Source organism: Peromyscus leucopus, chromosome 1 (assembly GCF_004664715.2).
Source record: "Peromyscus leucopus breed LL Stock chromosome 1, UCI_PerLeu_2.1, whole genome shotgun sequence".
Lineage (NCBI taxonomy): Eukaryota > Metazoa > Chordata > Mammalia > Rodentia > Cricetidae > Peromyscus > Peromyscus leucopus.
Window position 1 is genome coordinate 85,199,763 of NC_051063.1, and position 24,639 is coordinate 85,224,401.

Sequence of the window (24,639 nt, forward strand, 5' to 3'; positions counted from 1 at the left end):
GTCTGCCATACTGTGCATCGCGTGGTAGAAATAAAACAGACTCTTTCCCTATCTTTATGGACTTCATAGTCACTCCAAGAAACTGGGCTCTTAAAACAAATGTTCTGCTGTGCTACCTTAGATAAGACACACAATGTGCCTGAATGTCACCTGACTATCCATTCACAGAAACAGCCATCCTTTCATTCAGTAAATATTTGCTGAGCTGCTACTGTGCCAGTTACTAAGCTATGCTGGGGATATGGCAGTGAGCACAGACAGTGAGCAAGGCAGGCACAAGCCATGCCTCGGAGCTTGAATATGCCATTCCAAAGGCTGCCAGGGACTCCAGAAATGGAGAGTTTAACACTCAACAGGAGGTGGCTGATTCTTTACAATGGGGGCAACCATGATGCCCTCATAGGGCACATTTGGTTTCCCACAGGTGGACTTTGAGGACTTCACATGTTCTAGGCCTACACTTGGATGCTAAGAAACATTGGCAGATGGGACAGAGCCAGTTCCTGCATTCAGGGATCTCAGGTTTTAGAGAAGAGCTGTAGAAGCAATGGCAAGTGTCTTATGTCTCCTTAGGGCTCCTGTTCACTGGGCTTTTACTTGCCAATCCCTAAAGCTGTAGATCTTTCCTCAGGTGTCAGCAGTAGAGGAAAGCACACCCACCCTTTTTCCATTGGTGGAGAGTTTTTGGGGGGCTTCATACATGGACAGGAACCAGATCCTTTCTATGCTCAGACACCCAGAGATTAACCAAAGGTCACTAGAAAAAAATGTCACCAGTGCTGATAAGAACACTTTTCTCTGAGGCACCTGGTTCCCTGGCCACCCACTGGGACTTTCCAGGGGAGGCCAAGGCCTCACATCAGGGAAAGCCACACGTGTGGCTTTGAAGCAAGGGCTGCTGGGACAGTGTGTCTTATGTTAAGAACTCTTATCACACACAGGCACATACAGAACGTGCAGGCCTCTTGCTGTTACTTAAGAACTGTGCAGATGGCCCAGAGGCTAGTCTAGTGCTGTCCCAACTACAATTAGTCTGTGGTCAGCTTGGGCTGAGTGACTCCATACAGAACTGTCTGTGTTGTGACTCGGGAGCCGCAGAACCTGAAGAGACGGTCTGGGCCCAGTGAAACAAGAGCAGAAGCTGACAAAGGCTGAGGAAGGGGCAGAGGAGAAATGTCGCAATGACATCTCTGCCCCTCTCACGTCTTTTCCTTTCTTGCTTTCTGTCTGCATAATGTACCCCGTAGCTATTAATTAATGAATATTAATTAGATACCAGATTAAATGCTAGATACCTTTATGGTAATGAGGAAACAGCAAATTACCAAAGAGAGCCATTTTGGTAAGCACGAGGCCTTGAAATAATAACCATGAGATGTGACAAGTGGTGACAACCCCTGGGGAGGGGGAAAGGCGAGGACAGCACGGTTGTGTGACAGGAGTGTTGGTTCACAGAGAATGATAGGGTACGCGCGCTCTGACGGGCAGAGGCTGAGAGAGTAAAGGAGTGAACCAGCCTGCTGGGGGCAGCTGGGGAAGAAGGTCATAGGTGGCTGGAATAGTAAGTGCAAAGGTCCTGAGGCAGAAACTTGTATCTTTCCGTCAAGGCTGGCCGACACCTGGACATTGGACACATTACTCATTAGAGAGGGCCTAGAATATACATTCGCTTTTGTCCATTTTTTTTTTATTAAAGATCAAAAGTGAAGATCAATATCCATGTCCTCAAAGCGCCTACAGACTTGACAGACTAGTTACCAGGCAAGTGAATGTGATTAGAGTTGTCCTGGCGGGACCTGGGGACAGAGCAGAGGACCAGACAGGATGTGCAGAGGCGATAAACAGGAAAAGGCTGAACATGGAGTGATCTAGGCAGGAGAAGGATTGTGCAATCATCTGGGGATGAGAAAGAGTTCACAGAATCTGGCATTGGCTGTAGCAGAGCTGGTACAGTGAAGTCAGAGCAGAAGTAGGAAGCATAAACAGGGTCAGATCCCTGGCGCATGGAGTGCTGGGAGCAGAAGGTAACACAGGCTACAGAAAAAAAACAGCAGAAACAAAGGAGGCAAGAATGAAAGCACAGAGAACCAGCGCTAAAATCACCGTCTCACAAGATGGCAACCCAAGTTTGGACTGATGAAGTGAAAATGAAGAAGAGCGGGTAGAGTCAAGAGGCACTGGAAATAAAGAAAGATGAGATGTGGAGCTTCCTGGAATTGAGGCCCGAGGAGGAAAGGAGAGAGTCGCATTTCGTCTCCAGTTTGGAAGACCGGTGAGCAGGGCTGCCATTGACCAAGATAGAAGGTAGACATGGGGAGAGGAGGGAAGCCAGGGTAGGTGATGAGTTCAGACTGGAAGCTGCTGTTTGAGTTCTACCAAAGGGAGAAGCTCAGAAGCATCTGAGGACCAGAAATGAGGCTCAGGAGAGTCTTCTAAGCTGGGACTCAGCCTGCAGGTGAATTTGAAATTGTGCTATAGTTTGGATCTGAGAAGGTCTTCACAGTCCCTTCTTTCCAGCATTTGCTCCCCAGCTGAGGGTGCTATCTGGGATGCTGTGGATCCTCTAAGAAGTGGGGTGCAGTTGGCAGAAGTCCAGCACTGGGGGCAGACCATTCAAGGTTAGGCCTGAGCTTACTTCCTATCTTGCTGTCCACTTCCTGGTCTTTGAAGATGTGAACAGCCTCTGCCACATGCTCCTGCTGCCATGGACTAAAGTATACTGTGCTCTTGGTCATCATGGACTGAAGCCCTCCATTCTGGCTGGTTTTCTGGCAACTTGATACAGGCTAGTGTTAAAAGAGGAACCTCAATTGAGAAAATGCTTCTGTAAATGTTGACTGGGAGAGGGAGAGTCCATCGTGTTTAAGAGCACAGCTCCTGGTAAGTCAACTTTACCCCAGGGACATCCACACATCAAAGAGTATTTGGGCAGTACAAATGGGCCTCAGGAGAAGAAGAAGACATTAGGTAAGGGACAATGGGGTTAGATCTTGGAAGACTTGGGGAAGGGGCTGGATATGACCTAACTTTTAAAGCCCTTTTCACAGTTCTGTGCTTTCCAATACCTAGGCTAGTCCACTTATTTTAAGGCCTTGGAGGTGAGGCTATACCGATGCTGACTTTGTCCAAAAGCCTTGGACATCTCTTTCCATTCAACAATTCACCATTTCTAAATAAGTCATTGGAAACTGGGTAAATTCTATGGGTTAGGAATGATAAGTTCTCAAACCCCATTCCTTGGTTCTCTCACGCTCCCTGGAACCAGGTGAACCAAGAGGAAGTGCTCTAATGCAATTAGCTAGGAACAGGCATTACACTGGACACATAGTAAGCAAACAAGCCTATTTGGTTTCTGTCTGCTTTCCTTGGGGCATTTTTGCTTCCTTCTTGTTAGTGTTTGTTCTGTGGGAATGAACATGGCATTGACTTTGTGAGTTTATTAGAGGATTAGATGGGAGAAATAATGATTGCAAGATATTGGCAACGTCTGAGGTAGCCAACCTTAAGTACATATTGCAATTGCTTACAGAGAAACATTTGTGTGGAATAGCACCTTCTGGAAGAGTTTCCATGCAGGTGGCACAAAAGCTCTTCTTTCACTACCCTTTACGGTAAATGGCTTATCTTACCTTCATCCAACAGGCACAAGTTCCTACTTCAGCACCAATCATGAAGAGCCACATGAGTGGGGAGTGTCCATATAAATGGAGCAGACAGCAGGTTATGTTCCCACGCTGGGCAGAGGAGGAAGGAGGCTCTGAGTTTTTCCCTTAAGGTAAGTTCTGCTCCAAGGCCCAGCGAGCTTTATCCTCACCTGCAGGTGAGTTTCACCCTCTTTACCTAATGGACTTGCTTGAGGCATCTGTAAACTTCCTGAACCCAGAAGTGACTCTGGATCATTGTCAAATGTTCCCCAAATCACTCAGCTCATGGTCCCAGTCACTTGCTGGCTCTGGCCAGCTTATATATGATATCCTTTTCCTTCCCACTAAGAAGACACAGGTGCCCACTTGGGCTGGCATATCTTAAAATCACAGTCCTGGGTGCTTCTCTGTCCCTGCTCTCTCATAATGGACTCATGATATCCTATCAGAAACAGGGTTCTAACTTGGACTTACATCTTTCAGAAGCTGCAAGAAATCACCTAGAGGTCCCCTTTCAGGGCACAGAAGGGTGAATGTCACCTGAAGTTGACAGACACGTGCCTATCTATTATTTACTTGCTTCTTTGCTTTGCTTATTCATTTATTTTTTATTAATTATTCCATCATGTAATTGTTTTACTGGGAGCCAGTGTATGCCCTCTTCTGTACTGGGAGAAAGGAGCTTAGAATTTAGTCTAACATGGCACTATGCTTGTGGAATCCCAGAGGGTCTTAGCAGGACCCAGTGCATGTAATCAAGACAGACAGCACTCTTGTCCATAGGTACCAGCAGGCTTTAGAATCTTTGCCTTCAATTTCTAGAAAGTGTCCAATTCCACTTGTGCAGGGACTTTCCAAATAGCACTCTAGGAAATTCTGCAGCACTCACCCACCTTTGACTTGCTTGTTACAGACTTCATCTTGGAAAGCCCCTAATCCTATCCCTCTCCATTTCTGTACAGCATGCCAGCAGTTTGGGTTCTGAAAACCTGGAGCTGATGTCGGGTCCATGTAATGTCCATAATCACACAGAGAAACAGCTATAGAGACATGATTTGGATTAACATACTCTTGAAATTCAACTTCACCCATAAAATGGGAAGCATAACAGTACCTTCCTTCCGTGGAGTTTAGTACTCTTGAAACTAAACTTCTTGACCTCAAAATGGGAACCATGGCAGCTTCTTCCTGTGGAATGGTTCAGAGACTTAAGTGAGGCAAACCGTGCAAGGGGCTTCAAGCAACCTTAGTCACATGATAGGTGCTGAACTGAATTTCAGCCTTACCCACAGACGCAGAGGTCTGCTGGCCTGACCTGATGCGAGCCTTTCCTTTTCCATAGTTGCATGGAGAGTCTGTAGGCTGCAGTGTGACCTGTCAGGCTCACTTTATGGAAAGGATGGTGGGCTGCAACTTGCTGTGGCTGGCTGTGGCCTCCTGCATTCTGACACTGGCATTTCCATCTACAATACAGCAAGGTGAGTGTCTGCTTTCCAGGGATCACAGATGCTCAGCAACACCTAGGGAGGGAGCAGAGGGAGGGAGCAGGAAAGGCCACTCAGGTTGGTTCCAGGAACAGGGAGTTGGGAGCAAAAACTCAGAGCTAGAGAGAGCAAGGGAAGCATCAATCCCTCAGAGCCTGAAAGGGCAGGGGAGCCAGTAACCTTAGCTTCTGCAACCCCTTTCTGGGGGTGATCAGAGATCACAGACTAGAAGATAAGAAAGATCACCCCATCTCCTCCTTTCTCCTCTTCTATCAAGTTGCTCCTCCTCTATCTGTAAACATGAAGGTACCAGATTTAACGATATTTCTGTCTTCCAAAGATCTAAGAGAGAGAGAATGTGTGTGTGTGAACACAAGCATGCGCATGCACATGTGGAATCTGAAGAATAACCTTAGATGCCATTCCTCCCATACCATCCACTTTGCTTTTTAAGACAGGGTTTCTCATTTCCACCATAGCTTAGGTTGGCTGGTTGCTGAGCCCCAAGGACCAGCCTATTCCCACTTCCCCAGCACTGGGATTAAAAGCTCATGCCACCGTGCCCAACTTCTTAAAGTGGGTTCTCTGTGATGGAACTCACATCTTCATGCTTACAAGGTGCTGTACTAACTGAGCTATCTCTTCAGTACTTATGGAATTCATGTTGAAAGAGAATCACTGAGAAAGATCTTTATAAGTCAGTTATAAAGAACACAGGTGAGCAAATGTTAGGACCTGGGACGTGGGACGAGAGTTTGGAACCCTTGAACTCTTGGGGTGGTATTGCATGATTAAGCTCAGGAGAGCTTAATCGATTTTCAAAGTCACCAGCCAGCAGGTCAGAGCTGCATTTAAGTCCCCTCTTCCAGGCTCTGCTCATCCCCTTCATCCCCTTCATCACTTCTCTGCCTCCTCACACATCATAGCTCACCCTCACCCCCAACCCCTAAAAGAAGAATCAGAACAGAAATGGTCCTGTTAGATGCTTGGTTTTCAGTGGAAGTGATTTCTGCTTTCTGGAACCACTGGAGATGCCTGGAGTCTTTAGAAGCAGCTACAGGCATTGGGTGGGTAGAGGCCAAGGACTTTATGATTCTATTTTGAAGGTGGTTGCACAATACTGAATAACACAGTCAATAATATAGCAATAACACTAAGCTTGGGAATGATTGACATGATTGATCTGTGGATGCCGGCCTGTGCTGTTACCTACTGATAGGGAACAATGTTGATTTTATAATAAGTTAAAGGTTGCAACCAATGTTTAAAAATTACTCTCTCTCTCTCTCTCTCTCTCTCTCTCTCTCTCTCTCTCTCTCTCTCTCTCTCTCTCTCTCTGTGTGTGTGTGTGTGTGTGTGTGTCTGTGTCTGTGTCTGTGTTCACACATATATGGGAGAATTCCAAGGGCTATACAACAAATTTGTGCTTACTTCTAGAGTTGGGTTCAACTTAGGACAACTTTCATTTTAAGACATATTTTGTCAAATCAAGCAATGTGACAATATTTATTTCTGCTTAATTCACTTTACTAACGTCTGAGGATTTTCTCAGGGAGTCTGAGAAAAACAAACATTGATTGAGTGAGACACACACAGTATCTTGCTGGTGGCCCACAGAGAGACTCTTTGAAACCCTGGGTGGGGCATTGGGGGGTCAGACAAGGTGGTGGCCCCGATGTCCTTGCTGCATGTAAAATACCATGGAAAGTCCTCACTGACCATTCTGGTGTTAACAACTGTCACGTGTACCTGTCAGCCTCATTGGGATCCTTAGGACATTCAAAGCAGAATGAGAGAGGATAAAAACCCTGAAGGCTGTGGAGTTGCTCAATAAACCCACATGCTCTCTGTTCTTCTCAGGTTATGGAAGCCCAAGAAACAGCAGCTCCAAAGGGCTGGACCTAGACTGTGGATCCCCTGGCACTCCAGAGGCTGGTGTCTGTTTTGACCCCTGCCAGAATTATACCGTCCTGGATGACCCCTCCAGAAGCATAGAGAACACGGAGCAAGCACACCAGTGTGACGATCATTTGCAAGGCTGGTACCGCTTTGTGGGTGAAGGAGGAGTGAAGATGCCAGAGGCCTGTGTGGAGATATACCGGTGCCATACCTCTGCTCCCATGTGGTTGGATGGGCCTCACCCCATCCTGGGAGATGGCATTGTCAGCCACACAGCCTGTGCCAACTGGAATGAAAATTGCTGCTTCTGGAGTACCGAGGTCCAGGTGAAGGCCTGCTCAGAAGAATCAGGAAGTTATCATGTGTACAAGTTACAGGGCACCCCTGAATGCAGCCTGAGATACTGCACAGGTAAGCAGCAGCGGCAGGACAGGGTGACCTTTAGTGCCCGGGACTCAGTGGAACCAGCAGAGGTGGTCCAGAGGAGATTGAGCAAAGCAGCCCCACTGGGTTCCTTTGAGAAATACACATGGAAACATAATTTGGGAGCTACCGGGCACAAGCCAGAAATTCATATTTGAATGTGAGATAGCCTCAATTATAAACGCATGTTGCATAATATCAGGCTAGTCAGAAGACTCAGTAGCTAAAAAGGGTTTGCTGAGTAAGTGTGAGGACTGTGGGGACAATCGCCAGCACTCATGTAAAAATCTGAACGCAACCGAGCATGCCTGTTACCCCAAGACCATGGGAAACAGACACAGAAGGCTGGGGCTTACTAGCTGCCGTCTAGACCCAGGTTCAGGGAGAGACCCTGCTTAAGGGAATAAGATGAAGAGTGGCTGAGTAGAGATACCTGATGTTCTCCTCAAGCCTCTGTGCACATGAGTGCCCATACCCATACATGCATGTACACCACAGACACACACACACAAACAATATCAAGAACCCAGACTCATTTGAATTTTACTTTTGTCAAATTTTACTCTTCTGAGAACCTATTTTCTGATCTGAAACAAAAGGGCAGAAGTAACGGCTCCCACTGCTCACACTGTACCTGCTTCTACTCTGCTTTAAACATATTGATGCACTGGATCTCCCTATTTAGTCCATGAAATGGGGTCTATGTCGTCGTTCATATTAGGATCTGGAGCACAGACAGGTCCAATAGCTCTCCCTGCATCACAGAGCTGCAATGTAGAAGGACCAGAATTTTAACCCCGGCCCTATAACCCTGGCAACTGTGGACTTAAAATCACTGGCCTGGCAGCTTCAGGGATGTAACTCACTCTGCTGGATTTGGGAATCAGGAAACATGAGTTGGAGGGATGGCTCTTCTGGAAAGCATCTTATATGTTTATAAAGACCGAAGGAACGAGACAGTTGGCTTGGGAGGACTCAGACCCACGCTGCTCTGCATCCTTATCCTCTCCCTCTGTCCCTCCCCTCTAGAACCCTCCCCTCCAGAACCCACGACGCCTGTACCCTCCCCTCCAGAACCCACGCTGCCACCCTCCCCTTCACCAGTGCTGTGTGAGATCCTTTGCCGTAATGAGGAGGAGTGTGTCCTGGAAGATGACAATTGGACCTGCGTCTGTAATCAGGGCCTCAATGTTTCTGGTGAGCAGCTCCTAGGGCTGAGTAGTCAGGGCAAAAGGAATGAGACTTAAGAGGGTCAGGATAAGGCAGGGACCAGAGTCAGGGGCCACGGAAGTGGCACTGGGGAAATCTTGAGATTTATTTGGGCCCCTTGTTATGAAGCCAGTAGGTTCTCAAGGGTGAGAGAGGGTAGGCCCAGACCAAACTTGCAGGTGGAACCAGACCAAACTTCCAGGTCAGCAGCTGGAACACTATCAACACTGTATCAACACAAGTGGCGCTAGCTTTGGTTTAGTGTAGAATACAGGACCACTTTGGTTCCCAAGAGTAGATAAGCCAAGCCTGTACCAGAGACACTTGAAAGTCTTCAATCCGAGACCTCTTTATCAGTCTGAGTGTGACTTCTTTTGGGGTCTCAGACCCCATCTAGTCTATTCTGCAACTTGATAGGCATGGTGGATTTGCCGCAAGGCAGAGAATGTAGATGCGCCTCACTGTTTCCAGTCCCCTGTCCACTCCACTGACCTCACTCTTGGCCTCCTAGATACTCAGAGTTTGCAGCCCCAGCTGGACTGTGGACCTGATGAGATCAAGGTGAAGCTGGACAAGTGTTTGCTGGGAGGTCTGGGTTTCAAGGAGGAGATTATTGCCTACCTGAATAACCGGAATTGCAGCAGAATCATGCAAAATGAGCCCAACAACTGGGTGTCCACAACCAGCCCTGTTGTGGCTAGTGACTGTGGGAACATTCTGGAGGTAAGTGGGTGGGATTTGAGCTAATAGGGGCATCTTCATAGCTGTGAGATTGTAGGCAAATATCTTAACCTCTTTTGGCCCCCAGGGTTATGGGAATTTACACGGTGGTCCATGTTAAAGAGCTTAGGCTGGACTTAACACATGAGCTTCATAAGGTCAGCTCTGATTATGATGATCTTAATTAGAGGTGGTGTGGGAAGAGCAAGCATGCCAGCCCCTGACTCTTCCCCAGGGTCAGTCATTTATTTTTCTAGGGTTTACTCTGGGCTTCCCATAAGTGCTAGCACTGCAGGAAAAAGAGGACCCATTATTCCTTCGGGGTCATAATTCTGGGTGGCTGCACAGCTGGGAACACTGACTATGGAATCAGACAGATCTGAGTTTGAGATGCACCTACACACATCTGTATAAACACATGTGGTTTCATTTTTATGCCGAAGAACAATGGGACCCATGCCATCTACAGAAACACCCTCTCTTTGGCCACTGATTTCATCATCAGGGACTTCATCGTCAATGTCAACTTCCAGTGTGCCTATCCACTGGACATGAAGATCAGCCTCCAAACTGCACTCGAGCCTATTGTAAGGTATGATCACACACACAATCCATGATGTCCACACAGTGCTACCACCCCACTTCAGGAGCTTCCACTCACTACATTTCTATATTATAGCTAAGAACATTCAGCATGATCAAGGCACTTGTGAAGAGTAAAAACTTTTACATGAACCAATGCTGTACCATGGGTCAGTGCTTAAAATGTGCTCAGGAAACAAAAACTTCAGACAAGTTCATTCACCTTGAGGAGAAAGGCAGCAAACAACTAATCATATCAATAGTCATAACTGGTAATCATTTACCAATCAGACAGTGCAATGTAGGAGAAAACTGGGGTGCTTCAGGTCAGTGGACATGGGTCCCAGACCTAATCTTTATGGGATAGAGATTGGAAGTGGTAAGGGAGGTTTTCCTGCAGGCTGGAGATTTAAGCCAAGTCTACCTTTGAATAAACAGCAACTATGCTCATGAGAAACAGAATGAAACAACAGTTTGGGTGTGATTGGATCTAGGCAAGGCTTTTGTTTGCATTTTGTTTATCACGGCACCTTTGTGCCTGGAATGAAGCTCATTAAACTAGGTTTTATACAACTCTAGAATTGCCAAGGGATTTTTCTAAACTGTCAGCCAGAAATCCAGGGTGCCTGTCCCATCCCCTGATTGCCTTCTGGGTTTAAGAATTGCAGATGAGAAGGATTAAAAATGTCAAAGTTCAAAGGTTTTCAGGCTGTGTCATGGAGCCTATGTTCATAAATATAAAAATGAAAGTCATTTATCTTGTTCAAACTGGATTCAGCTGAAGATTGTGGGTGGAGAGAGTATACATAAGGCTAAAAATTGTGATCTAGTAAGAGCTGATCCCAAGCCCCGTTGCCCAAGTGACAAGATGGTGCTGTATACTAACCCATGTTCCTTGAGTAAGAGCTTGATGTAGCTGCCACACAGGGGGAATGGGTGCAAATCCCAGAGACAGGCTTGCTAACCTGTCAAGTTCAGTGCTTAAATGCCAGTAAGTGCTCTGTTTCAATGGATTATCAGCTAGTTTATTTAGAGATCAGAGATGCATCTTTTTCTCCATAACATTATAATAGTGTAGGGCTTGATTTATTTTTTTTTTCTGGTCAAAGCCTGATGTTTCCACTCTTGTGGTTTTTCTTGTCTCAGTTCCCTGAATATTGATGTGGATGGGGCAGGAGAGTTCACTGTCAGAATGGCCCTCTTCCAAGACCAGAGCTACACACACCCTTATGAAGGGGCCAAAGTGGTGCTTCCAGTGGAGTCTATGCTCTACGTGGGTGCCATCTTGGAGACAGGAGATACCTCCAAGTTCAAGCTGTTGCTGAGGAACTGCTATGCTACACCCACAGAAGATAGGGATGACCCCTTGAAGTACTTCATCATCAGAGACAGGTATCAGGAGACCTGTTTTTGTTTGTTTTCATAGCTAAGTTTTGGTTAAAAATGTTATCTCCCCGATTGCTGGCAGAGGTGTAAATTGGTTCATTTCATTTGGAAATAATTTGCCATTACACATTATAAGCATCCTGTTTGATCTTGGAGTGTTACTCCTGATATTTTAGCCTAAAATATTAAAACAAACTGGATGAGTCGGGTAGAAATGCAAATCATTTTTCATTTAAGTATTCTTGATAACTTTTCCATTAAGTTTACTGTTAAAAATATAGCTCAACTGAGTAATGATGGACCATTATATAGATGTTTACATTGATTAAGGCGAACATGATATTACAAATATTATAAGACAAACTATTATTGATGTCATTTAATGATAAAACAAAGGAAATGCCTACCTGGAGGTCACAATGCAAATATTAATGGTACTTGGTAATATTCATCTTTGAGCAGAGCTGCGTGCCAAGCTCTGTAATGAGAAAATGCACACAGTGGCCTCACTAAGTTCTCGTATCAATTATATGAAATGGACATGACTGTCTCTGCTTTATAGCCAAGGGATACATGGGAGAACTAGGGGAAAATGGAAGGCATGATCACATTTCATTGTATACATGTATATAATTCTCAAGAATACAGAAAATTTAAAAAGAATGTGGTGGGGGGGAACAAACAAACTAGTCCTTGGAGGCACAATAAGAATGATTAACCAGGCCTGCATCACTTACCTAGAAATGGGGACTGGAATCTTCTGGCTCACCCCAGAAACTGTGCATCTCAAAACTTAAATGATACAAGCTTATTGAGGAAAGACCAACTAGAAAATGTCATGAAAGAATGATTGACAGAGCCTGGGGCTGAGAGCTCTTTAATGTTCTGCAGTGTTGGGTTAGAAGTTACATCTTTGCCCTTTTCATTCTTCCAGCTGCCCAAATCAACGTGACTCTACTATCCATGTGGAGGAGAATGGAGTGTCCTCGGAAAGTCGATTCTCAGTACAGATGTTCATGTTTGCTGGAAATTATGATATATTGTTCCTGCATTGTGAGGTTTACCTGTGTGACCCCATTAAGGAGCAGTGTGAACCAGTGAGTGTCTCCTTGGACTGGTACCCAGTTGGCTCTCCACATACATTTATTGGGTTCACAGATGGAGGCATGGATGGAAAGAAGGATGGATGAATGCATAGACAGAAGGAAGGAAGGGAGAAAGAGGAGCAGAAGTAGGGAGGGAAGAGGGGAGGGGAGGAAGAAAGAAAGTTGGTTGGATGGATGGATGGATGGATGATTGCTTGAAAAGGTGGAGAAACAGATGGGTGAGTGGCTGGATGCAAGGAAGAGAATGCAAGAGGATACAAGTAAAGAAGAAAGATGGACAGATAGACTCTGAGCATTCCCAGAGCCTACTTATGAGCAGTTATTGTCTCTTCACAATGCAGATTAGCTTTCCTTCATATAGCATCTATTATGAATTATTATGATATTACAGGTTGAGCATCATTGATTCAAAAATTTCAAACCCAAAAATGTCGCCAAAGTACTCTACAGAGGCGATTCTGTAGGAGCTGGCTACAATGAGTCAGAAAGCGCAAAGCTAAAGAAATGTTCGAAAAAAAACAAAAAAAAAAAAAAAAAAAAAAAAAGGTTTTAAGGACAAGATGAAGCTCATAAAGTTTCAGATTTGGGGAAATGTTGGGTGACAGATTCTCAGATTATAAATGACTAACTTGTAAAGACTGAATGTTCCAAAATCTGAGAAACTCCCAAATGCTGGATACTTCTGGACCTCAGGCTTTCAATGAGGCACAAATGTGATCCTGTGGTAAGACTGTTTCCATTCCTTCTCTGTGTCAGGCTCTGCACTAAAGCTCCCACATCTTCATGTACTTGAGCTCTCACAATGACCATTTAGTCAAGCCTCACTGTGCAGATAAAGAAATTGAGGCTCAGAGAACCTGACACACAGCCGCATACAGGGCTAGAGTATCAAAACTAGGATGTTCCCCATCTGAGCTATGACTCCAATGCCCATACTTTTAACCCTGATGGGCACTGTCTGAGTGGCTGGTATTCCTCGGGTGCTTACTTACAATGTGTCCATATGTTGCTGTTATACTTCATTTTAATGTTTAAAACCAGGGTGCAGGGCTGGGGAGATCTGGATGGTAAAGTGCTTGCTAGACAAGTCTGGGTACCCAAGTTTGGATCCCCAGAACCCATGTGAAAACCTGTGTGTTTGTAATCCAAGTCCTGGGGAGTAGAGAGAGGAGGATTCTGGGGTCTCACTAGTCCACCAGCCTAACCAAAAGGACAAGTTCTAGGTTCACTGAGAGACCTTGTATCAAAAAGTAAGATGACAGCAATATAGAATGACACTGGCCAATCCTTGGCCTCCTCACATGCTTGCCTGCATAAATGAATAAATGAATGAATGAATGAATGAATGAATAGCCAGCTAAATAAAACCAGATACAAACTATTTGATCATAGACAGATAAAGACGTTTGTCTCAATTATATGAGAAGGTAGAGATGAGAGTCAAACCCAGGTATGTTATGGCTGTATTCTCATGGTTGAAAGAAACCCCGGCATCAAAAAGAAGGCTATTTGGTGAGATATCCAAGTACTTAGGCCACAGGTCCACAGATGTCCATACCCATGGTAATCTACACATAGGGACCAGGTATTTAAATTTTGATATAACAAGAGTTCTCTGTCTCCACAGTCTTGTTCTACAAACCGGCTCCGCAGCAATGGGCCAGGCATCAACCTAGCCCAGGTTCTAGATTTAGGACCCATCACTAGGAGAGGTAAGTGAATGAGTCCTGGTGCAAGGACAGTTGGCCAAGTGCTGATAATTAACTATTGATACTTGGGGTCACCAGTGCCAGTCATGTGAGTGTTTCTGCCCTCTCACTCCACCTATCACTGATGAATGTGTCTTTCTATGAGGTGGAACGGTCTTGGCATTTATGGCGGTGCCTGTGTATTAGAAACCAGGTCTAACTCTCACATTCATCCGTCTACTTAATCCTCCCATGACTGTGTCCATCTAGTTGGTTAGAATCCACGGCTCAGAGACATTAATAGATTCACCCACGATCACTTGCTTATGAGTGGCAGAAGTTAGAATGAACCCAGATGAGTCTGATTCCACTGCCTTTCCCCACAGCTTACACAGGGTTCTGTAATTCAGCCCCACTAGGGTGAATGTGCCTTCTAAAGGAGATAGGACATGTGGGAAGCTATGCAACCACTCTGTAACTCTTCATTCATCCTACACAAGTGTGTATAGTACTGTTGTGGTTTTTATTTACACCACAAGAACCCTTCCTATCAAAAAAGAAAGAGCTTTCTGCCTTGAAAAGATTGAGATGCAATAATGTTAATTCTCCTCAAATAAATATTTTTTTACTTGCACTCTGTGCTGAACAGCTTTACACGTATCATGAGCTTGGCTGATCACGGCAGCCTTAGGAGGTCAGCCCTGTTCCCTCTTCCACCTCTGAGATGACCAAGCCGAGCTGTCTCATGGAGAAGGTCTGCCTTGAGTGGTCCTGTCCCCTTGCTGAACTGTTAACTTAAAGCCTGTGCAGTGTCACAGAACAACCTGAGATGGAGAGATTATGGGCATCCACAGTGGAGACAAACACACAGGTCTTGTTAGCTATCCATTGCGGTGACTAGACTGCTAAGGAAATGACTTAAAGAGGGAAGATCTATTTGGGCTCACAACTTCAGAGGTTTTGATCCACAGTGGCTTGCCTCCATGTTCTTGGGCCTCTAGCCAGGCAGAATGTTACAGAGAAGAATGAGGTAGAATAAAGCTGTTCAATTCATTGCAACCAGGAAGGGAAAAGGGGGGCAGGGAGAAGGGAGAGAGAGGGAGGGAGTCCATGGAGCTTTCACCTTCCCTCTTTAACCCACCAGTGTTACAGGCTATAGAGCAGTACACACACTTTTAGGGAAGTCTTTTACTCCTTAGTTGATCTCTGGAAAAATCCCTCACAGACACGCCCAGAACTGTACTTTGCCATCTCCTACGCACCTTTCAACCTTTTCTAGTTGACAATGGAAAGTAACCATCACACTGCAGTTAGTATCCCAGCTCTGATAGGGTCTGAAATGTCAACTTAGTGAGTTCCTGGATATCACTGAGACTCTGTCTTCCCACCAGCCAAATGGGAGATGAAGATACTTTCTTCACAAATCCACTAGGAAAATTAGGTGGAAGCTGCATAGAATGTGCTTAGATATGTGCCTGCCAGATAGCAGAGGCCCCCATGGTGATGATTGTTGGTGGAGCAGTGATCAGGTCCAGGAGGACTTGGAACAGTTATGGCTCCAGAACTGCAGTCATCAGAACCTGACCAAGGAGAGCCTCATCTTCTGCTCTTGCCCACAGGTGCTCAGACTCTTGATGCCTCAAGTGGGACTCCCAGCACTGCAGGTACATGGCTTCCTTATGCTTCTCACAGCACTGCCAAGTCTCTTTCCTTCCACCCTCCAACCCTCTGGACATCTACGCACACCCATCAATGTGCCGGCCCTCTTCTGGGGACCGTGGCCAGTGAAATGACGCTAACCAAGAGGGGGTCTATAATCTAGCAGAGGAGACAGTTGCTTAACAGCAAGTGTTTACCAAGTGCTACTCTGTGCTGGGAACTGATAACATGTTGCTGATCAAAGACAGGCCAGGTGCGTGCCCTTCCTAGAGCTTATGTTCCAGGGTGAGAAATGGACAATACAAAGCAAAAAATTATTCAATTAGAATAAAAGATGGGTGGCATGATAGGAAGCTATAGACACAAGTAATACAGTCTTAAATCAGAGAGAAGTTTATTTCTCTAACATAAGTGAAATCTTTGTGTAAGAAAATCTATGATTGGTGAGCAATCAAAGAGTCAAGCTTCTTTCAGCTTGCTTTTTCATGGGTAGCCATCATTTTTATGGTCCAAGAAACCAGCAGACTTCAAGATGGAAGAACATGAAGGAATTCAAAGAGTGTTATGGAATATTCTGAGGGCTGGCATCTCCCACCTCCATTTATATTTCATTGTTTATTTTCTTGCTACATGGCTATACCTGGCTGCAAAAGAACCTGGGAAATGGTATCTTTGTTTTGGATGGCCATGTGCCCAAACAATGTTTGATTGTTTAATAATCAAAATAGAAAGAGAGAGTGGGTCAGAACTGTTAGAGGAAATGATATTTGACCAAGAGCTAAAATGTCTCTGGATCAGGAAGTGTTAGGTGAATGGAACTCTACAGCAGTCAACAATAGCTGACTAAATAAATGAGACAGGGCATAAGCTGTTTAGTGACAAGCAGGTGGACAGAGCAGGGGTGCATAGAGACCTAATTAACCATACCAGAGACGGTCAAGAGAGTTTCACATGGCACAGATCTATCTAAGTGGGGTTTTGATGAATGACTTAGAATTTAAGACCAGAGACATTGAAGAATGTGTTTGGACAAGATGGAAAATATACTTTTCTATCCTCTGAAAGACAGATATTAGTGAACGCAGACAGAAAAATGTTCTTTGGCATTCAAACCCTCAACTTTGTGGCAGTCTAAATATTTCCCAAATAAGTACAGTTCAGTGGTAACTTCAGATGGTATTCAGAAAAGACAGTCTCATTGTGTGAAATGCATGGAACACAGAGTAAAAGTGCCTTGAAGTCAGGGACCTCAAGTCTCCTTTATTTCCACCTTCAGGTTAGCACAGTGATCAGAACTACTCAGGGTGGGATGCAGACTTTGGAGCCTTCTAAGGCTGAGGGAGGTGGAGCTAATGAGAGGGAACAAACTACCATAGAGGGCCCTGTGGCTCTCATACTTTGCAATCACTTGGGATCACTTTTGATGCTTCAGGATTAACTGATCAACCATCAAAGTTTTACTGTCAAAACTCTGCCATACATTTTGGGTTTCTGACAATCACACTTTCCCTTCCTGACTCTCTAGGGCATCATCAAGAGACTTTGAATTGTTGGGGATGAGGAGATGCTGTAATTTGGTGGTGATTTCAAAGGGGTTGACATGCTTATACAAGATGGCTGTCATCCAATAATTTCCCCCTCAACACTGAACATTAAATAGTGTGCAGAAGACACACACACACACACACACACACACACACACACACACACACACACACATCCTAGCTATCAAAGTCTAATTTTATTCCATTTCATTTTATTGAGACAGGGTTTCTCTATGTAGCTTTGGAGCCTGTCCTGGAACTCCCTCTGTAGACCAGGTTGGCCTTGAACTCACAGAGATCCATCCACCTGCCTCTGTCTCCTGAGTGCTGGGATTAAAAGCATGTGCCACCCCCCCCCAGCCAAAGTCTAATTTTCAAAAGTAACACTCACACAATACTTACCACATTCTAGGCCCACATATTTTATATTTTATCTTATGGCAGCATTAGAGATTGAACTTAAAACCACACATTTGCCATACAACCATATTGCCCCTAAGCTACAGTTCCCAGTCCACAAATGCTATACTAAATGCTTGATATGAATTGATTCATTTAAATCTTATGAAACCTGATAAATCAGTAAGTGCCATTAATAGTTACATTTTATACGTAGGGAAATTTGGGCCCAGGGAAGTGTAATGTCTTGTTCAGTTGTACCCAGGTAGTTGCAGAGCTAGGATTCCTAGCTAAATAATCAAGCCTCAGAGATAGTACATTCTAATCCTTCCTGCCTCTTCATTATTAGTCACTCTAAGTAATGCTAGATGCTATAACCAATAACCCGAAATTCTCTATGCTGTTGTGCTAGGAGATATAACTCTGATCTAGGAGGTCTTTAGAAAGCCAGGCTCCTTCTACCCTCTGGTAATTCCTAGTAACATCACTATCTTGGACACTTGGCAAAATGAAAGATCATGCTGGAGGCTTTCATGACTAGTCCTACAAATGGAATTTATAATTTCCATCCTTATTTCATTGACAAGATCTAGTCATATGGTACCAAAGAAGGCTGAGAAAACTGCCTTCCATGTGCCCAGAAGAAAATGGAAAAAGCAGTTGTTGTCCCAACCAAATCTAGGCCTATGTTGCCTCCCCCTTCTTTTACAGCAAGTGACAAGGAGGCCAGCTGGCATTGGCGGCTAAGCTCCAAAGCTCAACATTTGACTCATGTCTCTTGTGTTTCAGGGTTCTTGATGGTCTGGCCCACGTTCTTCCTGCCTGTCTTCCTGACTTGGCTGTTCTGAGAGGCCAGCTGGGCATCTGGCCTAGAAGCTCATGTTCTTCCCTCTGGCCATGGCTCATATCCACCCTTCAGTAGAGCTGGATTCCTCTGTGTATCATGTGAACAACCCTGGTTCAAGGGTAGATGGGGTTTGGAGAAAGGGAAGAGCATTCTCCTTTACGTTCCTCTTTTCCTCGTGCTGAGGCCCTACCAGCTTGTCCTGTGCCAACTTCCTCACTCATTAGTGAGGCTTGGAAAGAGAACCTAAACCCACTTGGTGCCTCTTTGTTATTAGTCATGAGTGGAAGTGCAATGGGTATTGATAACTCCTGGATAGAGGTGTTCTATTAGTAGGTGGGAAATCCATGATTCTTCCTAAATGTCTCCTGTCCTGACAGCTGGTGAATTGAAGCACATTGACTCTTGCATTCATTTTCTCTGATGTGTTTCTATTCTTGTCTAAACAGTCGCATGGGAACATGTAATTGTGGGGAGGGGGTTGAGGACTCTCAACGGGGAGACTGGTACCCTACTCCTCTATGCATTCCACCACTACAATGGTACCTAGAACTACACACATCTCTACACTTGGGTCCTGGATGCTGGAGGAACTGCTTTATTTTGATGCAGCACTGCCATCACTTTGGGGACCAGCACCTGCTGTTATCATTGTGGTGTGCTTGCTCTGGAGGACTAAGTGGGAGAAATCAGGCTGAAAACCAGGCATCAACCCTGGTGTGGGACTCTAGTGAGAAAACCTGGAAGATAGGTAATGTCCCTTCCTGAAGACTCTAAATGAATTATCACAAAGCACTTAACAAAGACTTGACCAATGAGGAATGCTTTCTTTCCTCACAGGTACACAAGAGGCCTCTCCAAGATGGCCTCTGGGAGAACAATAGAAACCAGAGTGAGAGCCTGGGTGCTAAGCATTCCTGTCTGTGGAGAGTTTTCAGTGCATGGCCTTGTTCAGACAGGATGTGGTTCCAAAACATTGAGACTCACTCCAACTAACTCAGGCAAAAGGGGAATAATTATAGGTATATCAGAGTCTAGCCTTACTAACTTATGATTTCTGAAGAGTATATTAAATAATGCAATGATATTGGAGCAAGAAGACCAGGGGCAAAGAGTAGATCCTAGTTGCACACACACCAAGTCAGATTGGAGAAGCCATGAGATGCTGCAGTTTGTCCATCTTTCTATCTGTCAGTCTTCCTGAAGCTACATCGCTGGTATACCTGCTTATCTTTGTGTGTCTCCTGCATCTCAGTTACACGTAACTTCCTAGTTCAGAGAGCAGCAGCAATGGTCTAGTATCTTGTTGTCCCACACTTGCACTGCCTTAGGACAATCCAACTTGCTGTTTAAGTCAGGATTTTTCCTAGATCCCCCCAGCTGAGACTGGGTAAGTAGGATCACCCAACACCAAGCAACCTATGAGACTAACTTCATGGGTGGGTCTCAACATCCCATAGGCCACTATGAGAACATCTAGTTCTCTGTAAGCTTTAAGATCCATGTCTACTGCATTCCAAGGGAGGTGGTATGGCAGGAACTGGCCTATAGCAGAGGTCTGGACATTATAAAAATCTCCCCCTCTCTATGTCCCAGTTTCTGTATTCAGTAGAATGAAAGGTTTGGGGCCAGAACTGTATAGTTTTGGTGCCTGTCCTGGATCTCACTCTGTAGACCAGGCTGGCCTTGAACTCAGAGATCTGCCTGGCTCTGCATCCCAAGTGCTGGGATTAAAGATGTGTACCACCACTGCCTAGCCTAGAACAAGGTTCTTAAATCTTTAAGTGATATAATTCTTCTTTTAAGTATAATTCTACATGAACCCCAATAGAGGTGAAAGCAAACAGACTCTTGTTGCTGTGAGGTAGGAGAGGTACCTTTTCTATCCGTGACTCCCTTTTCAGCAAGCCCTTGCAGCAAGCCCAAGATAACACATAAAGCTACCAGGAACAAAACACCGGGCTTTCTGGGAAATGTGAACTTGGGTGTCTCCTCCAGAAAAAGTCGACAGAATTTTACCCAACTAAAGCTAAACTTGGATGTACAAATACTGCTGTCTATATGTCTGTTGGTATCTATATCTATCATCTATCTTGCCCTCCCTCTCACCTACTTATCAACTTTATCCACCTATGTGTCATAAAGCTAGCTAGGTAACTACTTGTACCTGCTTTTTACTTTTCCAACAAATGAGCATGCTATTTGAACAGCAGTCTCTGATTAGTTCATTCACTTTGTTCATTTGGTCAATATAAATGTACCAAATATCTGCTAAAACTCAGGCCTGGGTTCTAGCTGAGATAATACATGAAGCACAGTTCTTTCCCTCAGATAGGTTCTGCTAGAACATCCTTAAGAATACCACACTCAAATGCATATATACCTGTCCTGTGCACCTCAATGCTTCTATCTATACTAACATACAATGCCTAATGGATACTCATACTAAGGTTGTTAAAGTCATGTGCCCAAGTCTGTATCTTCGCATATGGAAAGTTGTACCTAAGTCCTCCAAATCAGCCACTTACATATTTAGTACTAGCATGAATAATTTTATAATGATCAATATTTTTAACATGCACTATGGGCATCCTGCCTTCACATTAAATACCAAAGGTAGGTACAATTATTTTGTCTAATTTAAAGATGAGTAAACCATCTTTGTGGTGGGGAGATTATAGATTTTAAATGCTGAGGTCAAGGCTTATGCCCAGGTAGGCAGACTTTGGAGCACAGGCTCCTAGTTAAATCTGTGTTCTGCCTACATTAACACAGTACACACAGAATAGCACAGCTTCATATGACATATATGTACATACATATATTCTGTCATAGATGTATGTAACAATATAAAATGTGTGTATGTGTATGTGTTGACTGACATGTGTGAACAGATATATGAATTAGCAAACAGAAGCATGCATACAGGTGTTGATATTCAATGCTAACATGTATATTGTCATAATACTTAAATCATGCATTGCTCTTTAAGTACAAACACATACACAGACATATACTATACAGGGAGACTCACAGCTGATCCTCATGCATGAATGTGTATTTACAGACACACACACACACACACACACACACACACACACACACCTCACACACACCACACACCTACAAGACACAGGACCAAAATTCTGGATTCAGGTTCATGAGGCAGGCAGACTATAATCACAGCTCTTTCCCATCAACTTTCTTCTTCCTCCTGAACTCCAAGTGCTTCCCAGTGAGGCACTGAGTAAGAAAATGCCCAGTCCAGATGGCACAGTTAATAATGTGCTCTGTGTCCAGCATCTGGCAGCTCTGTAGTAGAGGGATGATGGGGATAAGAAGAGAAGAGCTGACTCACATTCATGAATACTGACAGTCCTGATGGAACCTCTACAGCTGGTGGAAGATACCAGGATACAGGGCATCAGGCACAGGGCACTGGACACAGGGCAGTCTTACCCTCTGAGGGTTCAGAGTCTCCTTAGCAAGACAGGGCATGCAGATTACAGGCAGCCAAAACTAAGTAAAACTGAGGCGAACTTGTTCATCTTGGGGAGGAGGAAAGGTCTCTGTCCCAGTAAGTCTAGTCCTTTCATTCTGTAGATGGGAACTGAGGGTCAGAAGAGAAGTGGTGTGTCCATTCTTTATCCCTTAGAAAATGTTCATGACAAGGTGGCTATAAAAGAAGCATGGACAGAGATACAGTTAGTGCCCTGGAGGAGATGTGCAATCAGGGCCTCAGAGCATCAGCTGCACACAGCCTACCCTATGTTGTAGTTCCCCTCATTCTTCTCTCTCCCCAGCCTCTTCCTCCTGGGAAGGGCTGGGATCAGCCTTTTGTTTCCCATTGCCTTAGAATCATCCACTCACTTTGTGCAGCATTGTGGACCTGCGCTTTCCCGGGCTACTGTCATCTCTTTCCTGGGACACAAATCACTTCCTAACTGGTCTTTCTCCAGCTTCCCCGCTTCCCATGCGCTCTCTACACTCCAGAAGCTCTAAAAACAAATTTACTTATTTCAATCTCTCCACCTTCTATGGAATGAGTGGGAAGAATTTTGCCTACTTGAAACAAAAGCCTGCCACCCGCTGAGCCCTTGCCCAACCCTCCTGACTGGCCTCTTATGTTCACGCCCTTCATAAACCACATTCTAACTACAGGTATTTTCCAGAGTTACCCTGTCTTAGTCCATCTTACTTTGCTAATGTTGTTCTTACTCCCTTCCCCACGCTGGAAGTGCCAACTTCATGATTTGACTTTGGAGTCCTTTGTCCTGTGTGATTTAGAGCTGGCACCTTGCTGTGTCTGTGACTCTATTTTCACAGTGTCATTTGCCCCCCACACTCCATCCTCCATCCTTGACTATTAGTTTCCTGAGGGCAGGGACTTTACCTATTCAAACACACTGGGCTGAACAAATGAAGAGGCAGGCTGCCTTCTTCCCTTCTTTGTGGACCTCCTAAATTATCATGCTGTCCTCTTCTGTAAGGAGGAGAAACAGCTGCACAGTTTAGTTTTAGAAATAAAGGAGACCTGCTCAATTAGATAATTATTGCCAAGAGCCAATTCAGAATTCTGGACTCTTTCAAAGGCCTTCATTCCACGTCTGCCTTATAGAAGGTGAATTTCCCTTTATCTCCCATCCACTGTGGCTTTGGGATTGCAGTTTGAGAGTGCTCTTAAAAACAAACAAACAAACAAAAAAACGTTTTACTTATTCTTTGACAATTTCCTACATGTATATAACACATTCTGGGCACACTTATCTCCATCCTCTTTTAGCCTCCCCCCCCCCCCCCGTCCCTCCTTCCTCTCATCAAGTCTCCACTCTACTTTCATGCCTCTTTTTTTTTTTTTAAATTCTGTTTTGTGACCCACTGGGTTTAAACCAGGCATGGGTATGAAGCACAAGTAACTCACTGGTAGCTACATCACTAAAGATAATAACTTCCTCACCCCCAGTAGCTCTCGGTCCACCATTACCTCCCCCAGGCAGGGCAAGCCTCAGGAGTCCTCCTCATCAGGGACTGAATCAGAGAAGAGTGGGTGAATAAGGAGGAAGGCTGTGCTCCTTTCTTATAATTGATTGAAGAGCACTTGAGGTTCAGACCAAAATAATAGTTATTGGTAGAGGGCCAGTCAAGAGGAACACAAAGGTGGTTATTATTTATTCGCAAAGTGGGGGAACGGTGGAGCGGGGGAGACTTAGTAAGAGTCTGGAAAACTTAAGTTTGGTCCAGAACTTAATGCATACAGCAGACACTCAGCAATCAAATATGGGAAGTATATAGTGATGCTTTTAGGCACACAAGTATCAGAAAAACACGTGGAGACTTGTAGCTCAGTGGTAGAGCACTTGTCTTGAATGCACAAGGCCATATATTCAATTAAAAAAATAAAAATATTTGTTATGGACCAAGTGACATATCAGATTCATAGCCTTGTTTCCATAAAATATCTTGTGAGTTGACCATGTTTGCAAGGGGTAGATGGGCCTGTTTGAATATATTTTATTCCAGTTTTTAAACTGGCTCTAGGTTTATTGAGAAGAGCTGATTTTAAGGGACTGAACCCTTGTCCTCTGGTCTCCAGGCTATCCATGCAAGTACTCCCTTCCTTATATCTAAGAAGGAACTAGCTGCAACTAGAAGGTTGCCAGAGACAAAGGAGACAAGCTGTGGTGTCTCTTGGCAACGAATCATGTGGAGAATAATGGCAGCATCACCACCATCAATCATCATGACTGTTGTAATTCTCATCAGAATGACTGACAGCAGCTTCTCACAACTCATTATTTACGCTTTTACCCCCTATATATGGCCAAAAGGCCATCCTTGAACATCAGTTTTCTAGGTCAGAAAGGAATCGAAGTTAGCACACCACAGAGCACTGTCTGCACACCTGTTTGTCGAGGCTGCACTATACACACTAGCCAAGCTGTAGAGAACCAGCCTATGTGTTTATCAGCAGTTGACTAGATGAAGGCTATGTGGTGTGTGTATACATAAGGGAGTTTTATTAAGCCATAAAGATAAAGTTGTGCTGTTTTCA

General features: G+C 44.6%; 1 protein-coding gene across 1 annotated transcript; it reads left to right on the forward strand.

Moving 5' to 3' along the window:
* The first annotated feature begins 32 nt into the window (after window positions 1-32).
* Gp2 (glycoprotein 2) lies at window positions 33-19,001 on the forward strand. Its single transcript, XM_028867805.2, has 12 exons — window positions 33-2,272; window positions 3,643-3,775; window positions 4,987-5,122; window positions 6,989-7,438; window positions 8,480-8,647; window positions 9,171-9,382; window positions 9,823-9,971; window positions 11,108-11,353; window positions 12,282-12,444; window positions 14,081-14,165; window positions 15,761-15,805; window positions 18,533-19,001. The coding sequence occupies exons 3-12, from the start codon at window positions 5,035-5,037 to the stop codon at window positions 18,589-18,591; spliced, it is 1,665 nt and encodes a 554-aa protein (XP_028723638.1). The 5' UTR covers window positions 33-2,272; window positions 3,643-3,775; window positions 4,987-5,034; the 3' UTR covers window positions 18,592-19,001.
* Window positions 19,002-24,639: the final 5,638 nt, after the last annotated feature.

Coding starts and splice junctions, on each gene's coding strand:
- Gp2 (XM_028867805.2), top strand. CDS start 5,035: ATGGAAAGGATGGTGGGCTGCAACTTGCTGTGGCTGGCTGTGGCCTCC. Junction 8,648..9,170: donor TCAGGGCCTCAATGTTTCTG/GTGAGCAGCTCC, acceptor TTGGCCTCCTAG/ATACTCAGAGTTTGCAGCCC. Junction 12,445..14,080: donor TTAAGGAGCAGTGTGAACCA/GTGAGTGTCTCC, acceptor CTGTCTCCACAG/TCTTGTTCTACAAACCGGCT.